Source organism: Macrosteles quadrilineatus, unplaced genomic scaffold (genome assembly GCF_028750875.1).
Source record: "Macrosteles quadrilineatus isolate MER2022 unplaced genomic scaffold, UCM_ALF_1.0 Scaffold_5__1_contigs__length_97177068, whole genome shotgun sequence".
NCBI classification, from domain to species: domain Eukaryota; kingdom Metazoa; phylum Arthropoda; class Insecta; order Hemiptera; family Cicadellidae; genus Macrosteles; species Macrosteles quadrilineatus.
The window spans coordinates 15,019,131-15,046,323 of NW_026542598.1; the positions used below are offsets into that span (position 1 = coordinate 15,019,131).

At 36.0% G+C, this 27,193-nt stretch overlaps 1 protein-coding gene across 3 annotated transcripts; it reads left to right on the top strand.

Annotated features, from left to right (window-relative positions):
- On the top strand, positions 1–25,862 carry LOC128995167 (kinesin-like protein KIF18A). 3 transcript variants are annotated; one of them, XM_054420087.1, is made up of 16 exons: positions 1–112; positions 4,950–5,135; positions 7,759–7,994; positions 8,719–8,876; positions 9,215–9,430; positions 9,878–10,034; positions 10,399–10,598; positions 11,294–11,386; positions 13,933–14,145; positions 14,442–14,630; positions 16,792–16,974; positions 17,472–17,624; positions 20,927–21,074; positions 22,528–22,740; positions 23,621–23,714; positions 25,325–25,862. In XM_054420087.1, the coding sequence occupies exons 2-16, from the start codon at positions 4,960–4,962 to the stop codon at positions 25,371–25,373; spliced, it is 2,478 nt and encodes an 825-aa protein (XP_054276062.1). In that variant the 5' UTR covers positions 1–112; positions 4,950–4,959; the 3' UTR covers positions 25,374–25,862. The 3 variants fall into 3 exon arrangements, with proteins under 3 accessions (XP_054276062.1, XP_054276063.1, XP_054276064.1); XM_054420088.1 differs by lacking the exon at positions 1–112 and adding an exon at positions 453–472; XM_054420089.1 differs by lacking the exons at positions 1–112; positions 23,621–23,714.
- Positions 25,863–27,193: the final 1,331 nt, after the last annotated feature.

Consider the following 27,193-nt stretch of genomic DNA (forward strand, 5'->3'; position numbering starts at 1 on the left):
CTGGTTTTGATTTTAAACTGTAACCGACAAACGTGCCATTCATTATGTTATTTACACTAAAGTTTGATTTTTTATAAACAAAATTACTCTTCCTCTGCTCTATAAATCTAAGGTACGTATACATCTAATTTTAACAAAAGTTATTTTGTAAATAATCCATATCAGATGTAGGCATATCGTCAGTCAAAGATATGAATCTTTCTTTTGGCTAGTAACTTAACAGTTTTCTTGTAAGTACAGGCCTAGTAGAACCAACTTGTTGTAGAATGTGTAGATTAGTTGTAGGCCTACAGCTATAAATCATTTTTTTAAATTGACGATATAAGTTTTATTTTGATTTTATTTGAGTCTCACCAATTAGACCTATAATGACAACTGCAGTAGATGTGTCGGTGTTAAATAATAAGTTTGTAAGTACACATCGGATCTTCAATTAGACTAACATGAAAAAAACCTGTTTTGGCATCACCAGGTAATTATTTAAGAAATTATTCACCTTAGGCTAGATGAGATTGTAGGACTAACCTCTTACTCAGTCACTCATTGAAAGAACATTTCTGTAACCTATGTTTAGTTAGGGCTTATTAAAAGTTAACTTAGGCTAGGTACAGTAAGTTACTTAGACATACCTATTTTGAGATGGCAACTTAAGGATTGTGTGCCCCATTGCAGTCATAAAGGTTTGATCTGGCAATAGTTAGATTATGATTTCTAGGACTAAATTCAATTTGAAGCTTTTGTATCTTTGCCTAATACAAATGGCTATTAAGTTAGTTAGGCCTAGTTTAAATGGATGTTTAATTATAAGGGGGGTGTATCGGCGTATCTTCTTAGTTGTGAATTTACTGTACAACGGGTAGGACATTTTGGGGTTATAAGACAACAATAACAGTCTTCTGCTGGACACAGGCCTTACACCTATTAAGAACGAGTTGGAGGTAGGTAAGTAGCCAGTTAACAATCTGTCAAATAATCCACATAGCCTAAGACTTATTCCACTTAAACTTGTGGAAAAACGTTCATATCTGACTACAGCGTATTAGGCCTAACTTAACTTAAATATAGAATTATTCTATATAAAAGTACCGTCAAACGGGGCTACTTTGTACATGGGGGCTACTTTGTACAAACTTTCAAAAAACTACTTAAAAAGTCATAATTCCCGTAATTTTTATTATTTTTTTAAGTGTAGCATATTAAAATAAAGGTAAACTTGTATTCTTTTTGAAAAAAAAATATCCCAACATATTATTGTTGAGGATTTAAAAATTAAAAATTAAAAACTGAAGGTACTTTTTTTTGGGGGAAAAAAATTGTACCCAAACTTTCGCATGCACAGCTAAGTGCATAAATGATCATAAGATGTAGGCTAACTTTTATATGTTGTTACCCCACTTTCTGGGACTCTAAAAATACCAAATGTTACAAAAAAAAAATTATCATTAATTAAAAAAAAATTTTTTTGGTAAAAGGTAGGCCTACACAAATTTTTAAAACCCGGGGTAACTTTGTACACTGCTTATTTTAATTTTTTCATGCCCCATCCTGCTTGCTTTTACCACCTAATCAATTATAACCCCCTCAATACATGTTTAACTTGTGAGAGGTTGCTGCTTGATGTGTTCCTTGCTCTTGTCACCATTACCAAATGCTTGTGACGTACGGTTCCTTCGAAAAGTGCCGGGAACTGTTAATGTTTTCCACTGGCCGGAACTACGCGATGAAGACCTGAACATGCCATTTGCTGATATTGTGGCAGTGCTGAATGAGCCCAAACTTAATAGAAGAGGTCTGTTAAGTTTTCCACACAAGTTTGAAGGACTAGAAATAGAATAAGTAACAGACTACTTACAGCTACAGCAGATTTTTATCTGAAAGGGCATGGCGACCCTTGCTTCTGGAGCCAATTTTCCCGGACAAGACAAAAAAAACACAGGTAATTTAGAGCTAATTATTATTTTTTTTAGTTAAGTATAACTCTTTGGTAACTCACTGCATGCATCATTACAGCTCTATATACTTTCCTTCATTTATATATATATATACTTTACAAAACCCTTATGGTGTACAAAGTTCCCCGCGCAACAGTTTTTCCAATTTGCTGTAACTTCTAAAGTAATAGAGATAGAAAAATGCAATTTCCACCAAACTGTTCCAAATAGCCCCAGCTTTCAAATGCATGTTATAAAGTAACCCCTAAGACTAACCATCTTGGAGTTATTGGTATCCCAAGTGACTGTAATAAAGTAGCCCCGAACCCGGGGCTACTTTTTACAGGTACATTTTATTTATTTTTTTATTGTACATAAGCAGTTAATTTTTTTTGACTACATAGCTCAATAGCTCATGCAAATCCGGACAATTTGATATAAAATATATATATATATACCTTTATAAATAAAAAAGTTATTACAGTTGTTCAAAAAAATTGTTATAAAGTAGCCCCAGTTGACGGTATAATAAAAGTACTTGCCGACCCGTGTGAAACATTCGCTCTAAATCCTTTTCAAATCCCACTTATTGAGGCACACAAAATAACTTACAGTTAATTCTGCATAGGCATTGTTGATTTTAGGAATAAGTTAGGCCTGGATGTGGGTGAACATTTTAGATAATTAACCTTTTCAAACTATAAGTTAATGTTAAGTTATTTCAAGGATGTATTTACATGTTTACAGGACCTAAATTGAACACTATGTTTGAAGTAGTAATATGGCCATATACGATTATTATTTTGATGGCTTTGTTTTTACACAGGCATAGTTTTCAATGTAAAAGTGCAGCCTTGACAAAGCCACAAAAACTGAATGTGTAAAAGAAGTGTCTGGAACGTACAATACTTCCTTCTGTAGTGTATTTGCATATAAGTTATGCTTTATGTTATTTAAAGTCATGGTAAAGATAACTTTTTAGAGAAACTCCTTCATAGTCAGTATGAAAGGATTACGGACGATTGCGTAAATATGACTGACTGGAGTTAACCAACGTCGATTTGATAGTTTAGGTGCCCAAGTGAGCTACAATCAATCTTTGCCCATGCTTTTACGTTTCTCATCAACATGATAAGTTAATAGAGTTCTTTTTAGCATGGGTTTACGAGGTAACAAACTTAAAGGGCTTAGTAAGTTAAAAAAAAAAACAAAAAAACTCTAATTGATACAACAGAGTGTTCTTCGTCCCTTGGTAAAGAACCGAATCAAAACTTATATTTAAACCGTTTCCTGTCAGTAATAAATTCGACACAACATGTTCATGTTAAAATGAACACCATGTCGTGAATGAAGAAATATAAAAGCTAAAGAATCCATGCGGTACTTAGGCCTACTTTTAGTTGTTGTTGTTTAGACTTTAATGTGAATAACTAAATCTGATTTCATCTCCGGGGTTATTTATCGCAGAAAGCACCTGGTCAAGTTTGTTTGTTGTTTTTACGTCATGGATGAAGTAAAAACAAATCACTTGGATTTAAGAAGTAAATATTTGTTTGTTTTTGATTAATTTTAATTTAATTCACATGTTTCAGCTGATCAAATAACGTAAATAAACATTTCAAGTCTAAATCACTGCATGCAAGACATCCGACACTGACAGGTTGAGATATTTCAAACCATTTAGTAAAACTATAATAATGCCTTGGCTATGATAAGTTCAAGTATTTTGATTATACCAAATCTTGGCGGACCTTATGTTTTTATTGTTTTAAACATTTGTATTACTCGCTCTACTTCAATTGAGAAAAAAAAACGCAAATGGATTGTTTACTTCTAGGTTATGTTGCCAGTTCCTCGGACAAACTTATAAACATTTTTTTTACTGAATTCACCAACGCAATCCAGACAAAGTCAAAAATAAGAAGTTTCAAAAACTCATTTGCTATTGAAACTATTGAAAGTTTTAGTGGTAATATTAGATTTAAACATAGGCTAAGTGAAGGAATCAGTGTTTGTGTATTTAACGATCGGGTAGTTATACGGTCAAGTTTATTTTTATGATTCAGGATCCGAGGCAAATAATAGGCCTATACGCTACTCAAAAAGAGAAAATGAAAATTGCTATCCAAATCATATAGGCTAGACAAGAGTTATCCAACGCATTACAACAAATAAATCCATCTTTCAAAACTTTAAGACAGGTATTAAGATAAACTCCACTGAACAACGTGAGAATGTTCTGATGCGGGCATCTACTCTGACTGACAAACAAAACGTAAAAATATGTTAACCAACTTTCAATAGTGTTATGGCTGTCCAGTTGGTAAGGCCTAGTTTGTGGGTAAAAACTGAAGCATATGAAACAGTTGATATCACCCCACTTTTCAGAGTTCTCTACGAAGAAAATTCGTACAAATAGAGATATCTAAAATTAGTTTCTAACAAGTTTTCAAGCAACTCTAAAATGTAGATCCAATTACTCGAATTTAAGCATAACATTTTCCTCGACATTATATTTCATACTTACTATAATGTCATTGTTCAACTATGGTTCATTGAGCCGCACAGCTTCTCTAGTATATTTATACTATCCGATAATGTATCGCAAGTTCTCTGCGGAACTGTACCCCCGAAGAGTAGCAAAGCACGGAGTCTACTCCTGTTTGTCACCGCTCAGGGTACTAGCATGTTACTAAGTTCATGGAGTGTAGTTGTTCCAATGTGTCACCTACAGTATTATTGTTTTTGTTTGCCATTATATTTTGATAATATGTCAATTAATTGTTTTATTGATTTAATGTATACTACCGCTTTTGTTTACTACAACTTTCATTGATGTTACAAGTTTTATGTATCTTTTTTTAGTCATCATGTAAGCTGTAGGCCTAAAATTATATTGTCTAGTGTTTCAATACCAGGAAAAACTCCTTAGTGTCACCGATTGTGTTTTAGAATCAAAGACACTCATAAAGGGTTAAGCTATAATCTCAACAATCATTTGTACCTGTATCTTTTTAGAAGTGTAGCCATGGCAAGCACTACGTCAAATAAAAGGGCCCTTGATGATAAGCATTTACCAAAACCCAAGATGAAGAAGGTCATGGGGAGTGGTACAAACAGTCTTCCTCCAAAAAAACCATCAAGCATTAAAGTTTTTGTGAGAGTCCGTCCTTTCAATAATCAAGAAAACTCACAGAACATGCGGTAGGTAATTTAGTCATAGGTTGTATTGAGTAATTAGTAAATATAGGAACTTAACTTGCACAAAAATTCAGGATGTGCCTAACTGGATAACACAATATTTTTTTTTACGAAAATCATACCGTAGGCTAATTTAAAGGCTGCTCATGTTAAGTTGAGGCAGCCTACCTGACCAAGAGGGTGGAACAGGACAATGGCTAGGCCATCCCTCCTTACTCTTCGAGTAAATCCCATTAACCACGTTTCACTGAATACTTCACTTAAAAGCGTAAATATATTGATTAATTTAAAATGTAATCAATTCGTCTTATCTGAAAATAATTTATTCTAGGTTATAAAACCACAAAATTTTTTCATATTTTTGTCCCGACAATCAATGTTGTTGGCAAATCGGCCGACTTTAAGTATTAAAACAAACTTTTCCCCTTATAACTAAGTACAATGTTTAATTTTAAATTAGGCCTACTAATAATTGATATTCTGTATTAATTAGTTTATAATATTTAGGCGGTTTTAGGGGAAGAAATCTATCACCTCCACTTGACCCTTAGCTTTAAAATAATAGCTCAACAGGCGATTAATCAATATAAATTAAATAAAAAAGATGTTGGGGGAACTTACCCTCAAACGTTGGAAAATATGTGATTTGACACATTGGATTGTTACGTTTAAAGCAAAATCGCGAAGATCTTCCGAGACAGCAGCAACATTTGCGATCACCCAGTGTAACTTAGTTGTGATTTTTTACTTGACTCAGCAGCATTCGAAACGCCTTTAATGAGTGAAAACCTCGATTGCAGGCTTTTGGCGCCGTTATCAAAACTCGAGTAGGTTACTGTACACACTGATTCTCCGGTTCCCGACCTGGATGGTGGCTAGTTATTTGATTTAATTTACAATTCCATATTGCCTGTGCGATTAATCAAACCTGTTATTTAAGCCACACGGTTATTAATCTCACTTCTTTAATGTATAAAATTTAAAAATACACAAAATATATATAACCTAGAATACATTATTATTTTCAGATATGAAGAATTGATTATATTTTCAATTAATCAATATATTTACGCTTTTAAGTGAAGTATTCAGTGAAGCGTGGTCAATGGGATTTACTCCGAGGGTCGGGAGGGTCCGTCGTAGGACCGGCCTAGTTATTGTCCTGCTCTACCCTCTGGTCAGGTAGTCTGCCTCAACTTAACATGAGACAGCTTTTAGTAATAACCATCTGTGTGCACTGTGTGTACTCTGCAACAATACTTTAAAATACCCCCACCACGGCAAACCTGCAGTTCAATTTTCACTAAAATATTATTCCTTTAACATGTCAAATTTATTTCCTGTTTAGAAAACATTAGAATTGACAATTTAATTGTTAACAAAACTAGTAACCTGCGTCACTTCGTGACTTCAAAATCAATGATATAGTTGAGAAGGTTATAACTATTTCTCATCAAATCCCTATTATTTTTCTATTTTCACCCCACGCTGTAAATAAAACATGTGATCGGAATTTCTTCCATTTTTTTTATTTTCTGTTTAAATAATATATTTCGTCACTAGCATAGAAACCCATAAAGCCCATGTTAATCTTTTTTAAATTTTAAAATATTTTTTGTGGTTATTTTTTAGCCTATTTTAATTTATACAGGGATTTTGCACATCTACATGAAAATATCTTTCATTTGGTACCAACCGCGTGGATTTCGGTCCAGAAGTATGATCTGGTCAGGCTCCGCTAACTGTCATAAGTTTTACAAATGCTTTTTAGTATAAGATATCCATAGCTTAAAAGTAAGCAAACTGGAACAATTTAATTAAACTTATCCTCCACAAGAATGTATCATGAACTTTGAAGTAGGTACAGTTTTTTTAATATTCTTTTTATAGACTAAACATGAAACAAAACAAAAAAAAGTTATTTGTTGCTTGACCTACATTGTTTTAAGCTCTACAAATGGTTTTACAATATTGCAAAATTTTATATTTTTAGGGTCAAAAATCCTAGATCCTAGTTTTACACCTTAAAACTGCTTTTTCATATAATCCATTTATGCTGATTTGTGAACTCGTTTGAATAACCTTAGATTTACATGTTTGTACAAAATTTCATTGTTTTACCCTTTAAACTTGGATATGCCCAATTTTTATTACAGCCATCAAGTAGAGCTTAAACAAACAAATAATATTGTATATTAAAGTGTTGCTCTAAAATTAAACGTTACAGAGAAGATTAAAAAACGTTCATTTTAGATTCCCGTTTGTCTTATTAAAAAAAAAAGGAAACTGATGTACTGTAGAAGTTTGCTTGTTTATGGATGTACCTTGATCATTGGCAAATTTAAGTTATCTCATTCCATACTAATTTTGGTAAAAAGATCTCTTCCCTGTAGCAGCAAACCTTAGAACTTGTTCAATCTAATGTTATTTTATGTAAGTTAAATGAGGAATAAATATACAGAAATATTTGGGACTGCTTTCGAATATTAGATCATTAAGCATATTAATTATCTTTGTTAATTTATTATTAATGGAAGAATACGTTTACTTAATCTTACTTTTTACTTTGATATTTAAGTAATCTTAGACCTAAGCCTTCTCATTATTTTATGCCAATCTTTTGCAGAAACATAATAAAAGTAATTGATGATCGAATATTGATTTTTGATCCTAAAGAAGAATCAGAAGGATTTTTCTTTCACGGTGTGAAACAAAAATCACGGGATATTGCAAAAAAGCAGAACAAGGACATGGAATTTGCTTTTGACCGAGTGTTTAGTGGGATTTCTACCAATGAAGAAGTTTATCAAGAAACTACCAAAGGAATTATCACAACGTTGCTTGATGGATATAATTGCTCAGGTAGATTGAAGTACTATGTTTTAATGTCTAGATATTATTTATAAGGTAGTCCGCCATGTCTAGATTTTAGCTTATGTTGGTGTTCATTTTGAACAACTATAGGCATTTAATTTTAGGAGTTTGAGACTGTATGAATCATTGTTAAGTATTTTGTGGACATTGCTCACCTTTTTCTGGCTGTTTAATATCCAGGACTTGTCAAGTATGATAACAAACACACACACACCATACTACCAGTCTAATGTCCTAGATTATTATTGTCCTAGTTGTGATTGAGCGTTCGACCAGCAAATAAGTTTTGGAACAGAAAATAAGTTTTACAACCTTGAGGAAATGGGACTTTCATGAGTAGCCTGTGTTAAACAAACCCGTCAAGTCCTGGATATAAAATATCTGTAGAGAAAGACGAGTGAAGCACCATCAACTATTCACAATAAAATTATTTTTAAATGATTTATTATCTTAAAAAAATTTTAATTTTAATAGCTTTAAAACGTGTAATGTATTTGATGAATTCCTGTATTTATTTGTTGTAGATTTCCTTTTTTTGTAACAAGTCTTATTGTATATTTGCAAAATTAAATCTCTCTTAGATATTTAATTTTTTAATCCCTCCTCTCAGTTAGTATGCAACGCAATGTGTCGGTGCCAACACAGTCAATCAAGCTGTTTGATTTACCAACATATCACTGAGCTCTGTGACAGTATGTGTGGACTGTTGCAGTGTTTGTGTATGGAGCCACTGGAGCTGGCAAGACTCACACAATGTTGGGCAGCAAACAAGGTCCTGGAATCATCTTCCTCACCATGACCGAGCTGTACAGCCAAATAGACCAGCTAAAAGAGACTAAGAACATCGAAATTGGCATATCCTACCTTGAGGTAAACAAACCAAAAATATGTTATAGTTAACTCTCCTTCATTATTTTAGTTCAGTTTCCAAATTAGAGGACACTTCAATGAGTCTAATCACCTATTTCATTCTTTAATGTTTGTCAAAATAGGGGGTTTCTTACTAATTTGTTGGGTCAAAATCCGTTAGCCGCTTAAACTCATATTTGAATTCAAGTTGGGTTAGTTATTTGTATAAATATAAAATATTTTGAATTAGAAATATTTTTTTGAAATTATGAAAATTAACTAACCTTACCGTACCAGAGCCAACTTGTGTTTTAAATGTTGTGTTGAGCAACAGATAATTGTGATGCATTGTCTTGCAGGTTTACAATGAGAATGTTCATGACTTGATCAACCCGAGAGGATCACTACAGTTGAGAGATGACTCTAGTGGGGGAGTGCTGGTGGCAGGTATGAAGGTGGAGAAGATATTGTGTGCAGACCAACTGTTCCAGCTGCTACAGAAGGGCAACTCCAACCGAACTCAACACCCTACTGACGCCAACGCTGAGTCTTCTCGATCTCATGCTGTCTTTCAGGTCAGTTACTGTATGACCTAACAACATTGAATATTGTAAGCATTTTTTGGAACATTCTTCTACATAGTGGGATCAGTTTTATACATTTAGCAAATCAATCCACTCAGAAATCAAGACCTGTGTCCTTAAAACATTTTATACACGTTGAGTTACGTTGTACAATGACTGCAAGCTGAGACACCATTTCCTTTGCTAAGAACTGAAGACACGCCCTTGCCCTACCGAAAGACCATTCTATTTTAGCCAGTTCTGACACACGACGGAATTAGCGAGTTCCAGAGTTGGCCAATAAAAACGTCCTACGTCTCAGTAAAAAACATTGTAGGCCTATTGCACTATGTGGACTGAAAGAGAAAAGTACAGTATTTTGTTTCACTGAGGCTATACAATCTTAAGTAGGATGGATTTTTAAATACATATTTTACAGAATCAAATTTGTGTGAACAGGTTTATGTAAAGAGTTCAGCAAAAGACAATGGAGAGCTGAAGATTAGCAAGTTGTCTATGATTGACCTGGCCGGGTCAGAGAGAGGGTCGGCGACTGGAGGAGTCAAGGCAAGGTTCAAGGAGGGCTCCAACATCAACAAGTCCCTTTTAGCACTTGGTATGTGTAGTCAAATAGCTTTCATCTATGATAGAGATGTGTCAATAAAAAGACCTATCGACTCTTGATACCGATACTGCCGGCTTCATATACCTAACTCATCTGTTGATAATAGCATTTTTCTCACTAGTTTAGTAGTTATGTGTTCAAAATGTACTAAGCTATAAAAACAAGTTGTAAAATATAGCTGACAACCAATTCACAAATGAGTTAATCTTAAAAATTAAAATACAGTATAGTAGACCTACAAGACAAACAATTTTTTCAGGCATGTTCTCCATCCTCTGACTTAGGTGAGGTACGAATTGTATCCCAATAATTTGTTGGTGGTTATTTATACTTTTTGATATAGGCTATGTTACAGGTAATTGTATAAACAACTTGGCAGATGGCCTGCGTCACATTCCCTACCGAGACTCCAAGCTTACTCGTCTGTTGAAAGATTCTCTTGGTGGAAATTGCTTCACAGTGATGATTGCCAACATTGCTCCCACCACTGCTTCATACGAAGACACTTACAACACACTCAAGTATGCCACCAGAGCTAAGGCGATTAAGACTGCGGTGAGCTTCTGTTTTGTACATTTATTGCCTTTTGTTAAATGTAACTATAGCTCGTGCGTTTCCTGGTAAAGCCTGGGTAGGGTTGAAGCCCCTACAAAACCGGTTCTGAGCCACTCTTAACCACCTACTCCCAGGCTTCACCAGGAAACGCACAAGCTCTAAAAGGGATTATGTCGTGAGGAGGCCACAATCTCTTAAAAATAAAGTGTCCAAAAATTGAAAAAGGGAATTTACTTTTTAATGGTAATCACTAAAAGAATCTTTGATGACCAATTCTATCTCATGTCTTCCTGAAAAAATAATCTTTTTTTTTCCCTACATAACATTTATATGATTATTATGTATTCCTTAAATTTAAAGTCTGTAGGCCTACTTACCTCATGTGTCATAAATTAAATATTGACAGTGAATGTATGTTTAGTAGACTTAGGATATTCTAGGTGATGTGAAAGTAGAGCAAAACGTATAAACATGAAAAACTGTAGGCTACATCAGGTCAAACCTCTTTTCTAGAGAAAATTTGGAAAGATCAGTTACTTATATAACATAAAATTTAATAAATGTCCTCTAAAGATTGAGGTAAAATTATTCTTTTCTGGTTTTCACCAAGTATATTCAAGGAAATTTCAGTCTAGTATTTAATAAAAATGCATTACAAATACAAATTAGTTTAATACAAACTATATTTTTTCTAGCTTTCAAAGAACGTTTCGGTGAATTTGAGCATCGAATACTATGCTCAAGCCAACAACAATCTCCGAAGAGAATTAGCTGAGGCTAATGAGAAGGTATGAAATCTAATCTTTACATTGTCTTTTATGTTACTGCACAAAGAAGTAAGGGACAGAGGATTGACTCCCTGATACACATAAGGGGCGTGGGCCTATAGCACTAGTGCTGGTGTCCAGGGCAAAGTCCCACATTACCCTTATGTTCTACAACGCTCAGATGGAGGAAGGCCCTGAGCCCTGTGCGATAGGAGTTTGGAGCTGAAAGCAGACAGTTGTCCCATAAGCATTTTTCCTCTGTACCTTAATTCTCTGTGGTTACTGGCTTTAACACCTTGTCATATTTGTCTATTTTGCCTACAAAAGAGTTAGTGAAAGGTTGCTTCACATTAACTCAGAAATAAACTGAGCAAACAACAGTTAGCTGCTATTGCACAAAAATACTACACACTATTGTCTAGACAAAATATAAATATCAATTTATGTTGGTTTTATTTTTCTTCTATATCAACTATCAAGTAACTAAATGGTGTTGAAATATGAAACTATACAACCTCGTCAAACCAAACTATTGCCTACTTTATTTGCTGCTCACAAAGGTTGTTCATAATAGTAGAATTATGATTTATTCTGCTCATTGTTGAAAAGAATCAAATACACAAATGCATATATATATATACTAGCTGTACCCGCGGGCTTTGCCCCGTTTTACTTCATAAGTGAGCTTGTTCGCATGGCTCAATCACATCCTGGTTGAAGTTCGTTCGCTACGCTCACTCACCTTTAGGTTGGAGCTTGTTCGCTGCGCTCACTTGCCTTCAGGTTAGCTTGTTCGCTACGCTAACTCGCCTCCAGGTTGAAGTTCGTTCGCTACGCTCACTTACCTTTGGATTGCAAATTAGCTGTTGTCATAAATGTAAAAGAAAATAATAGTGCTGCACCCTTTTGGTAATCCTTGTAACTTTAATGCTATTAAACATCATAGAACAGAACCAGCTTGTTTAATTGAAACAGCTGTTAAGATTCATTAATTCCATTTAAATATGAGTACTCATAAGGTTAACATGGGAAACTCCAGAGCCACTGGGGCGGAGCCCGAGAGTCCGATCTGAATAAAAACAACTTGGTTTTCCTATTTAATGCCTAAAGAATCAGTGTACCAAATTTCAGCCTCCTAGGTATATAGGAAGTGGGAAAATTAGTGATGAGTGAGTGAGTCAGTCATTCAGTGAGGGCTTTGCCTTTTATATATATAGATATACTAGCTGTACCCGTGGGCTTTGCCCCGTTTAACTTCATAAGTATTCGCATGGCTCATTCACGTCATGGTTGAAGTTCGTTCGCTACGCTCTCTCACCTTTAACTTGGAGCTCGTTCGCTGCGCTCACTTGCCTTCAGGTTAGCTCGTTCGCTACGCTAACTCGCCTCCAGGTTGAAGTTCGTTCGCTACGCTCACTCACCTTTTGGTTGGAAATTAGCTGTTGTCATAAATAAATAAAAAAAATTATAGTGCTGCACCCTGTTGGTAATCCTTGTAACTTTTATGCTATTGAACATCATAGAACAGAACCAACTTGTTTGATTGAAACAGCTGTTAAGATGCATTAATTCCTTTTAAATATGAAAAATCATAAGATTAACATGGGGAACTACAGAGCCACTGGGGCGGAGCACGAAAGGACTTTTGAGATAAGAATATGCTTTAATGTTAATCGGGAATGTGAGCTATCATCATGCCAAATTTCAGCCCAATCCGTCCAGTAGTTTATGCGTGATTGAGCAACACACACACACACAAACTCACAAACTTTCAGATTTATAATATTAGTAAGATACAAAAATTTCTAAAAGAATGCATAACAAATTCTATAGGTCTCAATATCAGCAAATAGCTTATAATTAAAAAATGTCGAATTTCTAACTGAACGTAAACAAAAATATACAAAGAAGTTACATTATTTCTATTATAGGCCTAATAACAATAGCAGTAAATAAACATACATTTAATCTCCAGATAAAAAAAAATACCAAGAAAAAAGTATTTTTTAACATGGTAAAAATGTAAACTAGCCTATATCAAATTTAAACTGTCGTAGGTTAATTTTAAATCAAGTGTTATAGGCCATAGTCACAAGTCTTGCTTGAAATGGATGACGATTAAATTTGTTTGCATCGATGGATGATTCATAACTAACTATACAGATTAAGTACCTTTTCAATTTGTAATTTTGTAAAACATATATTCTCTTGATTTTTTATTATTTGATACATCATTTGAACTAAGTTAATTTTAATTCCAAAACTGGCTACTAATTAGAGATGGACGGGTTGTACTTTTAGTTTGGGACAGGATGGTATTTTTACTTTTCCTCATAGTTTCCAAAAGGAAAACTTAAGTTGTTTTAAAAATCTTGAGTAAATTGGCAACAATGACATAAAAAATCAATTTTAAATTGTTATTGCATTGTCCTAAGTGATCGTTGTATCTTCCCAAAAAGTCCAGACCCGTCCATCCCTGCGACGAATGTAAGACTACAATCTGGTCAAGGCAGAAGCCCACTTCTCCGATGTATATTTTATTTTCTAATGTTTGGATTGGATTTAAGATGAGATTGATGGAGAATGCCATGAAACACCCAGTGACGTGTCCTCCGCGGGCCGACCCTAAATTCTCGGCTAGACTTTCAGAACTGTACAGGGACAAGGAGCAGATCTATGCTGAGTACCTCTATATGGAAGGTCAAGTGAAGTTGCTGCAGTGGCGCATGAGATGCAAGAATCGGGCTCTCAATCAGATCAGGAACTTTGGAACTAATGAGGTCAGAGGGGTTTGTATACTTTGTTGTGTTATTTTTTTAATATTTATAATTCATTTTTAAGTTGTTGAAATATTTAGCGCTTTAGTAAATTTCCCAAATAGGGAATATAACCTTAGGTCTAATGGGAAGACCTGAACCCAGGACCGATTCACTTTTTTATTTTAATCTCTCCAGAGGTCAAAAACACCATCTGTTCAGATTCATACACACACATTTATTTATTCATATATGTATAAAATATTGCATACCTAATGGTCTCTTTTTAGAGCTTAACTTATGTTTGTATTTTGTGGCAGGACTTGACAGTAACGGAGAACTCGCTGGCACAATTAAATGCAAGATCGACCAGTTTGGTGGAGAAGATGGCAGAGGTGTGGCAGCGACGAGAGCTACATCAGGAAGAGTACAACAAGTTTGTTTCGGAGATGGATCTGGCCAAGGTCACTAAACTGCTACAGCCTGAAGCTAGTCTCAAGGAGGCACAGGTATAACAGTGCAAAAAAGAGTATAAAGTCTTGTTTACCACAGTGTGTTTTCTAATGTTTTAGGAACAACCCCTGAGCAATTCTTTGTTTGCAGATTAATAGTCCGTTGTGCCATTGACTCGCCTTTACCCTCTGAATATTGTTTACCTTCAGGATTGTATTATGTCCTGTTCTTACTACTGTTTCAATTCTCTGTGTATTTTACCTTTGTACCTCCCCAGTTTTGGCTGGTTTGGATTCTAATCTTGTTACATTTTAGTCTTAAAGTATTTTCTTACCAGAGGGTGGGATCAGATTCCAGATCTCGAAACATGGAAACTTGTTAACGGTGATGAGATAGATAATGTGTGCAATATCCCTTCAATTAACACCCTAAGCCTAAGCCTAAGAATTTAAGATTGTCTCTGAATCCGATGTTATCTCCTGCATCAATCGATTAAAGAATAAAAGTTCAACTGGCTGGGATGAAATTCCTACAAATGTAATAAAATCATTGGCTTCTTCAATTATAAAACCACTCACTCATTCTATCAACATTTCACTGCTGACAGGAGTCTTCCCCGACAAATTGAAGTATGCTCAAATCATACCTATATTTAAAAAGGGAGACTCGGAGGAAATTTCAAACTACCGACCAGTGGCTCTCTTACCTGTGTTTTCAAAAATATTTGAAGAGGTCGTTCTCTCACAAATTGTTCCATTTCTGGAATCAAACAATTTATTGAACAAGAATCAATTTGGTTTTCGGAGGGAGAGAAGCACGTCTGATGCAATAGTCGATCTAGTTTCTGAGGCAGTGGAGGCCTTGGACGGATCACAGAGAACTTTTGGTGTTTTCTGTGATTTGTCTAAGGCCTTTGATTGTGTCAGGCATGACATTCTCTTGGAGAAATTGAGATTGTATGGGATATCTGGATCATCTTTTTCATGGTTTTCTAGTTACATCACTAACAGATATCAGCAGGTTGTCATCAAAGATAAATCCGGTGTCAAACATTTTTCTGAATGGAGCTCAGTAACCCATGGTGTTCCGCAGGGATCTAAATTGGGGCCTCTTCTGTTCATCCTCTACATCAATGACTTGTCTTTTTCAATTTCTTCCAAAATTATTCAATTTGCTGATGACACAACAATGCTAGTAAGAGCACCTTCTATTTTTTCCGCAACTAACATTGCATCCCGAGATTTAGATTCCATGATAACTTGGTTTGCACAAAACGGACTACATCTAAACTGTTCCAAAACTCATCTTCTTCATTTCCATAATCCACAACTGAAGGCAGGTGAGATAACAATCAAACTAAAATCAGGTGATTCCATAAAATCTTCTGCAAATACTAAATTCCTGGGTGTAAACATAAATGAAAATCTAAAATGGTCTGATCATCAAATACAAATTAGCTTGTCTCTAGCAAAAGCACTGTTTGGTCTAAGGGTGGTTTATAAGTCTTCGGGTTTGCATGCAGCTCTTGCTGTGTATCATTCTTATTTTATGTCCAGGTCTTCCTATGGTATTATCTCATGGGGCAGCTCCCCCATTACCAAGAATATTTTTATCTTACAAAAAATTGCCGTTAGAATTTTAGCTGATACCAGACCACGTTCCTCTTGCCGCCCCCTTTTTATTCAGATGAAACTCTTGACAATTTATGCAGTTTATATTTTTCAACTGTGCATCTTTGTAAAAAGAAATTATAAGGAATTTATGTTGAAAAATTACACTCATCAATATAACACCCGACACAGGAATGATCTTCAATATCCTGTGCATAGAACAGCTCTGTATGAAGGATCGCCATGGTACATGGGTAGGAAAATTTACAATAACCTCCCAGATCAAATTAAAACTGAAGAAAATATGTCATCCTTTAAAAGAAAACTAAAATCTTATCTCATTCTCTTGTCTCCTTATTCCCTAGATGATTTTATAAAAACTTAGCTTTAGGTTTTATGGATTGATAAAAACAAAGAATTTAGCATAAGGTATTATTAGATAGTAAAGTGGTATTGACATGTCATATGTTTATATGTGAAAATCACAATCTTGTAAACTTATGTGACGAATAAACATTTCATTTCATTTTCATTTCATTTCATTTCATTTAAGCATTTCAAAGATTTAATAAGTGCTAGATTGATACATTTGATGTTTATGTCCCAGTGTGAACTTGCTGGAGTCAAGATCCAGCTGAACCACTGTCTGAAGATCATCAACATGCAAGACAAGCGACTAGAGGATCTGCAAGCGGCTGTGGACACCGTGTCGGCCATTTGTAGCGAGTACCACCAGCTGCTCAACGGACTCAACATGGTCACTGACAACATGAACAACACATACCAACAGGTACTTACTAGGTTAAGGTGCTTTAGCAACGGTTGATAGTCTCTACTATAGGCCTATACAAGAGGTCAATTTGATCTAGTGGTAGTCCGGAGTTCAAATCCTTCAAATCAGGAAAATTGAGGAGACAAAGGACAGGATAAGCAGACATACCTTATAAATTTTAGGCATCCCATTTCAAGAAAGTAACACAAAAGAAAGCACAAAGAAACCAAAGAATGTTTTGAGGCCACTGGCCCCTTTCTCAACATTGAGAGTCACATTAGATTCTGGAAGTCTTTCACTGGTGAAGGAAGCAGTGTTGCCAACTCTATATAAGTGAAATGAATATTTACAATGAGTACAACTGTCATTGATTATTATATACATACGACCAAGACTCCCAGAATCGAATTGACTCTTAATGTTCAACAATCTTAGCAGTTGCTAACCAATGTTAGTTGAGTTCAATAGTAAACTTAATATAACTACCTACTCTTGAAGGGCTGTGGTTGTCTCAGGGCCTGGCCAAGATCAAGGGGCTGAAGGCTGTCAAGTGGCTGGACTTTCTGGAGGACCATGACGAGGAGGACAAAGGTGTGACACTCAGTTCTGTCAGTGTTCGTCCTTTCATCAACCTCACTCTGGGAGTTCTTAACTCTTCTACGCCTCCGGTGAGTAAACCAGCAGAGGACAACTTTGTTTGGAACAAGGATTTAAAACTTTAATTTATTTTACCGAAAATTTTGGAAATTTTTCGGGGGAAAAATATTCCCTATTATCGGGACGGGATTTGGTCCGATCGTCGGCGATTTTGCCGCTTCGCGAGTGCCGATGGCGCCGCTATTGCAAGCGATAGGTCCGCGAACGCAGGAGACAAAGTCATTTCGACGATTGCGCCGTGACCGCGGAGTCATAACGACGATCGCGCCGTGACCGCGAGTCATACCGACAATCGCGCCGTGACCGCGATTATTGGACCGACGATCGCACTGTGACCGCGATTATTGGACGACGATCGCACCGTGACCCCGAGTCATAACGACGATCGCGCTGTGACCACAGAGTCATACCGACAATCACGCCGTGACCGCGAGTCATGACGACGATCGTGCGGTGACCGCGGAGTCATGCCGACGATCGTGCCGTGATCGCGAGTCATACCGACGATCATACCATGACCGCGAGTCATACCGCCGATCACCCCGTGACCGCGGAGTCATACCGACGATCACCCCGTGATCGCGGAGTCCACCGACGATCACCCCGTGAACGCGGAGTCATACCGACAATCACGCCGAGACCGCGGAGTCATACCAACGATCACGACGTGACCGCAGAGTCATACCAACGATCACGACGTGACCGCGGAGTCCACCGACGATCGCGCCGTGACCGCGGAGTTGCTGACGATCGTGCCGTGATCGCGAGTCATACCAACGATCACGACGTGACCGCGGAGTCCACCGACGATCGCGCCGTGACCGCGGAGTTGCTGACGATCGAGCCGTGATCGCGAGTCATACCAACGATCACGACGTGACCGCGGAGTCCACCGACGATCGCGCCGTGACCGCGGAGTTGCTGACGATCGTGCCGTGATCGCGAGTCATACCGACGATCATGCCGTGACCGCGAGTCATACCGACGATCACCCCGTGAACACGGAGTCATACCGACAATCACGCCGTGCCCGCCGAGTCATACCGACTATCGAGCCGTGACCGTGAGTCATACCGACAATCATCCTATGACCGCGAGTCATACCGACGATCACGACGTGACCGCGGAGTCCACCGACGATTGAGCCATGACGGTGAGTCATACCGACGATTGAGCCATGACCGTGAGTCATACCGACGATTACCTCGTGACCGCGGTCATTTTGACGATCGCACCGTGACCGCGAGTCACAAGTTTCTATAGGTACCTGTAAATTGTTACCCATTTTTTGGTTTTTATAGATCAGTGCCACAAACGGTAAAAATTGATTTCGAATGTCTTTTTTGTTAACTGCAATACTCAAGACTTTCTTTTTATGCACAGAAAAAAATCCCGTCCCGTCCCGTCCCGAAAATCGGGAAGGAAATAAAAATTCCGTCCCGTTCCGAACTAAAAATTCAATCCCGTCCATCCCTAATTTTATATGGTGTTGTACAGTACAGTTGTATTGTTTCAGTTTTAAATACATTTGTTGTTTGTTGGGTTTGTTTGTTTGAGGTTTTTGCCGAAGCAATCTCGACACCTAGAAGCATCGGTCCACCCAATGTTAGCTTTTAAGTTGCTAAGATAAAACTTTTTCTTCTCGGATGCTACTGGGCTACTGGGTAAAGAAGCCATACGATGTACTGTACATATTTTTTGAGCTGTTGTTGAGTTGAACTGTTTTCCATTAAAAGCGTTCAATAATCTATGAAATAAAACAATGGTGTAGACATTGAGGAAAAGCGGGCTGCTCAATCTACTGGCATTGACTATTGGATACTGAAGTAGACGTGAATTGGAAAAAAAATATTGTGTATTCAACAGAAATCAGTAATTTAGATCAACACAATCTGTAGGTGGCTCACATCAACTACGGCGATTTTTGGTTAAAAAAACTGGCTACAAATTTAACGGGGGGATGGAATGTCTAATAGTCAAAGCTACTAGGTTTGTCTGAACATCTGTTACTTTCTTTTCTTGACAGTTTTAGCGAATTTCCCTATAGGGAAGTAGCTATTACCGTAGGTGGCACGTTAAGACTTAGACACGGGACCGATTTACTTTTTCATTTTGATGTCCCCAGAGGCCAAAAACACCATTCGTTCAAATTGTTATATATGTATATATATATATAGATTTATATATATATATACGTCCGTGAACGCCATAACTTGAGTAATTTTTGTCCGATTTTGATGAAATTTGGTTTAAAGGTGTAAAGCCGGATAAACTTGAATGAGTTCGCGAACCAGCATGATCGGACCATGGGAAAGGGGCTTTACGGGGGGTTTATAGGGTAAAAATTGGGTTTTCTTACTTTTGAACCTCAAAACACAAAATTTCCCAATTTCTCTTTAGACCTTTTAAAAGAGCTTTAAAAAATTGTAAATTTAAAATTCCCATGTTATTCTTATGGAGAATATTGTAAAATGTTGCAGTTTGCTTGTTTGTGGATATTTGATAACTTGGCAAATTTATTTATTTTATAGCTATCAATATCTTACTAAAAAACACACATTATTAGTTTCCTTGTAGCAGCAAACCTAGGTACTCGTTAAACCTAATGTTATTTAAATATATTTAATTTAAAATCAATTCAGACGAATAGAAATTCGCTTAGTCCGCAGGTTTGCTGCGGCGGGGGTATTTTTCTTCTTTTTTCTGTTAAATCATTGATGTTTGGTTTCCAAAGATGGATCCCTGTAGACATTTGTTTATTCACATAGATTGATAGAGGATAGTTAAATGAACCACTCACACAGTTTGCTGTTATCAAAATCCAATTTTCTCCTTTATTTTATATTTTATTTTACTAGACTACTACAGTATGATATTTGATTTGATGTAAAAAACATAAACAATTTTATATTTTACGATACAATAAGTTATCTTTTCAATTTGGGTTGGTTAAAAAGTTATGTCCTTTTGCCAGTCGGAATAAGTTAGTAATCGAAGTCAGCTGTTGGTGGTTTATTCGACTTCAACAAATTTACTTTCAAACTGGCTATATCTTTAACATGGAAATGAGATATCTACTTATATCAATAGTCAAATGTCAAATTATCAAAGTCTCCACTCCATTGTGAGCTGCTTTACATCTGCTATTCACACTTCAGCATGTCTCAAACACTAAAACAGTTTATGGCAAGGTTAAGCCTGAGGCTTGCAGTGTGAAAGTGTTGATTCTATACATTTGTGATAATCTCATCACAGTCTTAATGTAACATAACAAGTCATATGGATTAATCAGAAGCAACCTTTACTGTTACAGTTCATGGTAGCAGAGTCTCGGCCGAAGCTTGTGCCTGAGTCTCACAAACCAGCGACTGAACCGCTCACATTTGAAGAATCATCAAATATGAATGGAACATTCGTCCTAGATCATCCCATTGATGAACCAGAAAACCAAGAAAAATCACGTAAGTTTTGATAACATATTGTTTATTTGTCAATTGTATCCTAATACTAATGCTAATGCCTAATTCTTAATGCCTAAGTATTTAATGTCCATTTTAGTTCCATTTTATGTTAAGTTCCATAATGCCCAAAACTAAATTAAAGACTCAAAATGTCTAAACATAGTCTTTACCAAAAGGTTTGTACAGGTTTTGCCCCCAGGTAGCCACAAAAATAGTAGAGGTCCCTTTAAAACTTTGCAAAATGCAACTTGTAAAATGCAAATCAAATAAACTTGTGATTTGTAATCATGCAAGTTAATGTTCGGTATTCTCGGTAGAAGGGCTCAAGGCCAGAATAGGTTTGATTTTATTTTTGGTAGGAAGAGGAGACTCCTGTACAGTGGGTGAGTATTCTCATTGGGCAACACTATTATATAATTGTGTTTCCCATTGAGAATACTATATCAAAACTTAAGTGTTGGGTTGGTTTTTGAACACACTCAAAATTTCAATATTCCATGGCCAATAACCACTTTGTCAATCACACAAGCTTACCGGTATGTTTGTTGGTAATATAACTAATATAAATATAACTACGTGTTAGGTAATGCTTGCATAAAAATTTGATCTAAACAAATTCATTTCCCTACATATTTTAATATTACTTACAAAAAATGTCTAACGTTCTCAACGGTTTTCTTTAACATGTTGCCTACCGGTAGTCACTCCTCTGAATGTGCCTTGTGTAACCAGCCAGGTAGTGAATGTGTTAAAAACATTCCAATAAAGTTGTTTGTATCCCTATTCACTGATTAACACGTTCAGTGCGGCATACCTTCAAACAGGCGCTCGATAATTGCGGCGAGGCCCGGGCGAAGCCCCGCAGCGCAACTGAATCGGTGAACGCAATTGGCATTCAAATATTTCAGTCTGACGAATAAAAAAAGAGCAGCAGTGATTGTGCTGTGTTAGCCCGAGAGTGGACGTAGTTCACTGAAACACCCAAAGGTAGCAGCACTGCCTGGATTCGTAGCCAGTGTCTTTGTAAAGTGGCTTGTAAAGAGAAAATTGCCGGAACCGGGACAAAAGTATTGCTAGACGGGATTTTACGGGAAATTTTAGTACCAACCTACACCAGACTAAAGCTTAAATAATCTAAGCTACAGGCTGGCAACGATTATAACGTTCCCCGGCAAAGGCTGAGCTCACACTAAACTAAATGTGGAGAGAGTGGCATGACGTCAGCTTTAGCTGATGTCCGCCACCAGTGCTAGTGTCGGACATCATCTATTGATGATGCCCGCACTTAACGTGTTAACTTACCAAAACTGTTACCACTACACTATGCCCAATACTTTTTTACTCATCTTTCTATACTATTCCTTATCACTGTAAAAATGATTAACTCATTTGTGGAACAAGTTGTTGGATCATGTCAAATAGTTTGATTTAGTCTGTACTTTGCCTGGTACAGGTAAGACAAGCTTCATCCTTCCCAAAGTGCCTTCTCACACAATGGCGGCGAAAGTGCCTCTGCGGAAGTTTACTCCTGCTCGACCGAGGTTCGCTAACGCCAACAGAGAGAACATGGTTTCCAAGCTGGCCAAGAAAACTCTCCCCTCCACCAACAGACTTCAGACAGCTCTACGTGAGATCAATAACCAGATGAAAACTCCAGAGACTACTGGTAAAATGCTAACCTAAAAAAACCCTGGTGGTGCTAACCTAAAACAGTCCTGCATGAAACTAAAAGTATGTTAATGAAACATCAAGTGATATTTACTTTCATCAAATTGTTACCAGTAGACTCAATTCTACGTTTACAGTGCAGTACAGATTTTATGTAATATAGTTGTGGAAACATATGTATTGACATGTGGGTTGTGATGACCATGCACTTTTATAGATTGAATTTTTGGCTTGATTTCGACCGTTTTCCGGTCCTAATGTTTTTAGAACCGCTAGTGTTGCTGGCTGCCATTTAAAATACATGGATTATGGTGCTCATTACTGCACGGTGAACCAAGAATGGAGTATAGATGAAGATTATTCCCAGTAAATGTGTGTTTGTAAATTAATTAAGTCTAGCCAGCACTGTCAAGATAATGATATTAATTGTCTATCCACCCAATTAGACGTTACTTGTGTAGTGCATAAATACAAAGTAGGGCAGTACCAATGACAAGATGACCTCAGTTATATAAGTATTTTTTTAACCATGCTAAAAATGTGGGTTTTTAATATTAAAAAATGATTTTATCTAAACTACACAAAGTGCTTAGAGAAAAAATCTTGTGAGATAGCGCAAAATTGTTTTTTATCAATTATTATTGTGTTTGTCCAGTACGCCTTTTATAACCTATATTGGAATAATTTTCCCAGTTGTGTTCCCTGTGTACATCAAAATCCAAAGCAAAACAAAATAATTGGGAAAACATTTACTTTTTATTCCATCTTGGTACTTAAATAAATTAAAACTTGACATTGCTAGCTTGGATTGATGCAAGTACCAGTATATTGGGCTGTTCATGTCACTTAAGATCCATATGTGTTGTTCTGCTTTTCAGTGTCTTTAAATGGTTATAAAATAACCCGGGAAAAGCAAAGAATCCATCGCAACAATGTCCACCATTATGTTACACCCAAATTGAAACGTCTTGGGTAAGTTTATACTTCTGCATGAATGTGTAACTAGCATGGTGTCACTAATACAGTTCTTGTCTTTTTGTATCCAAATCAAATAATAAATACGGCTTTCCTCTAACAGGGTACCTACGGTTACTGAAAACACAAATTGAAATGTTTCGAGGACAGTATCCACTTAATAGGTCATGGGGATTAAAAGTGTTCTAATTTCAAACAATGTGATAGGCTTGCTGTGTGTAGTGACTAACAATTATAGCCTAAATATATCCTCATTTCTTCTTTCTCCAAGAAATTTAGAAGTAAACAGGAGCAGTAAATGAAATAACTTTTAGATACATCTCCAACTAAAGCAAAATAAGGGTACAAATCATTTTATGCAATATAGTGGTTGAATATTAAAGTAAACGAGAGGTCGTCCAGTGGTCGAAACTCGACCAAAAATATGTAATGTACTCACTTAACTATTTTCACCCCACACTGTAAATAAAACATGTGATTGGAGTTTCCTCCATTTGTTTTGATTTTCTGTTTATATTTCGTTGTTATTTCGTAACCAGCATAGCAACGCATAAGATCCATGTTAATTTTTTACAACTTTTAAACTTATTTTTTGTACTTATCTTTGAGCCTATTTAAATTTATAAAGGGATTCTGCACACCTACAGGAAAATAGCTTTCCAACGGTATGCGTAGATTTTCCCTACGATGCACACGAGCTGAGAAAAAAGGTTTTAAAGAAACATGCTTGCCTATTAATATATAGATAGATGGTTAAGTAAAGTAAAGGTTTAAAGATTTACAGTACTACTTCTATCTTACGTATTAAGCTTAACTTTGGAGTTGACCAAAAGAACAATTTATTTACCAACAAACCTTGTATAGACTTTTCTAAAATTAACAAATGAGACTCGGTGGTATTTGTTTACATGTAGGCTATTCATAACAACTGAAGAGTTTCAAGTTTTAGCGTGTTTGATACGTCCCGTAATTTAAAAAACAACCTCTTCGTGGGCCACCCCATTTATAAAGTGTGATTTTTCCAACTATGGAAAAAGTGATATATATTTTTTATAAATTATTTATTCCTTTAAAATTAAAGAATTTACTGATCACGTATCACTGTATACGCTCATTACATCTATTACATCCATGGGTTGATCTTAGTGATCAACCCATTGCTTTTTTAAAAATTCAAGTTATTTTCCCCGTATAACATATTATCTATATACTGTATTACAAATGATTCTGTGGAGCAATAGGTCACACTGGAAGTCACAAATTTTATTTAAAGGAACAGATATTCCCGGTGTTGTTACGTTTCTTTGACTGTAATTAGAATCAACATTGCTTGGTTTTTACCTTCTCCCACTATACATTAGTATATGGATTGGAGAAAGTTGTAGCATGCCAGCATGCCTGCTTAATCCTATTTTTGTCAGTTTTGTTGGTTCCGTGGTTTTTTTTTATGTAGTAAAATGGGTACTGGCAACGGGGTGCAGAATTGAACATTCCAACCTCAAGTAATGCTATGTTACCAGTTACCATATGTATAATTTGTTCTTGATATATTCCGTGTTGGTAGGTTGGAATGATTAAAAACTAAATATCATCTACTAATGTTTCAGATCCACCCCAACTTCGACAACAAAAATTTCCAAGGGTTTGAAAATCTGAAGTGGAGAAAAAGAATAAACTGTCTGTTGAATAATTACTTTTTGAATTTAATGTTAACAATTAATTGTAGTGTTTAGACTGATAGTGTACCTCCTTAGGTCAAAATGTAAATTTATTGTTAATATATTTTTATACTATTGTGCCTGTAAAGTTAATTTTGATAAGCTTGACAATAATATTTGTATAGCTTTTGTATATTATGGACTCTTTTATTTCTTTGATATTTTATTCATTTAGACCTATTTTTAAAGTTTGTGATAAAATATTTAAAAACTTCTGTATGTAGCAATCTTATCTCTAAATTGTGAGTGTAATTATTTATGTTATTTAATGTTTTTGTATCCAGGAAACGAACAAGCCTAATGCATATGCTTTTATCGTTAAAATGTAAATGACGATTTCATTTTATTTCAAAATTATTAGATTATTAGTTCAGAGTCTATTGTGTGTATATGTATTGCCAATATATCACCTACTATCTACTTGTTTATTTTAGAAGATTGGTTAATTTATAAAAATAAAGTCTAACAATGAATCATGACTCGTTATGAATGTCCTTTATTCTTTTAGGTAAAATCTATCAACAGTAGAACCTCAATAACACCAAATTTTCATAATCCCCTTGCATTCCCTGTTAATCATCATGCCTAAAGTACCTTTTTAGGTTGTATGTTTTAAATATTTAACCTTGATAAGTCAAATTTTACTGTGTTGTAGTTTAAGTATCTCGTTCATGAGTCTCGGTAACTTGAAGTTTACCTACCTAAGTCAGAAGTTCTCATGATGTGCCTCAATTACCAAAGTGTTATCTTTATTCATATTGCATAGTGAGCAAGTCAGCCGTGTTTTGATTCTTGTCTAGGCTTGAAAATCTATCTTCTTTGTTTGGCTAGTTCTGTTAGCCTACAGGTTACTGAAATTATTTTGGGCGCATCATGTCAGCTACAATGGAAAACTAGGTATAAGGCCGCCAATTGAACGGAGGTAATAGAGAAGACAACAGTTGTTAATCTTATTAATATTTCTAAACACTATTATTCATAAAAAAAAATGTCCATTTACTGTTCTTGATTATGCTTGTAACTCTTCTGATTGAGTATGGCTCAATTAGGGTGAAAACATAGTGGAGCGGCGAAGGTAGCGAGTCAAGAAACTGGATTACAGGTATTTTGAATATATATATAAAACTCGCCTTTTGGCTTGCTGGGAGCTCCTCACTTATGCTGTGGAATATGTAGAGGCGTTTAATCACAGCCACCTCTAATACAAGGCCGCGGCGAGCGAAAAGTGGCAACGTCGCATCCGTGTCTTGGTGCGCGGTCGTCTTTCCATTACAGTTAATGGAAGAGTCGCGTACTCTACGTACATAATCGCGTTTCTACTACCCTTAATCATTAGTAATGACATTGAGCTTGTTACTACACCATGCCAGATAGATGTGATGTGCCTGGACGCAAGAATAATTACGAAAGCTCAATTAAAAATGAATAATACATACAGTGTTCTAAGATTCTAAGCGATCCGCGGCGTCAGCAACAATGTCTTCCTGCTATTCTTTAATCAAATTAGACATCTTAAAACAATTCTCGTTTTTGTGTGAAACATTTTCACGAATATGAACTTAGATTTGTAAAAAAAAGGAAGAATAAGACATTGATTCGTGTAAATATAGACGCGAGAAGTGATTTTTAGATGAGAATGCCGTATTATTTCCTTATTTATTTGTCAATCTTATTGATAAAAGCTGTTGTTATGTGATAAAAATAACTGAAATAACTGGCACTTTAATAGCTATTTACTTTACAAGTGTAGTAAGAGCG

Excerpts from the sequence above, each read along its gene's own strand:
- LOC128995167 (XM_054420087.1), top strand. The coding sequence starts at position 4,960 with ATGGCAAGCACTACGTCAAATAAAAGGGCCCTTGATGATAAGCATTTA. Across the intron at positions 9,431-9,877 it reads GATCTCATGCTGTCTTTCAG|GTTTATGTAAAGAGTTCAGC; the intron begins GTCAGTTACTGT and ends TTGTGTGAACAG. Across the intron at positions 22,741-23,620 it reads GAAAACTCCAGAGACTACTG|TGTCTTTAAATGGTTATAAA; the intron begins GTAAAATGCTAA and ends TCTGCTTTTCAG.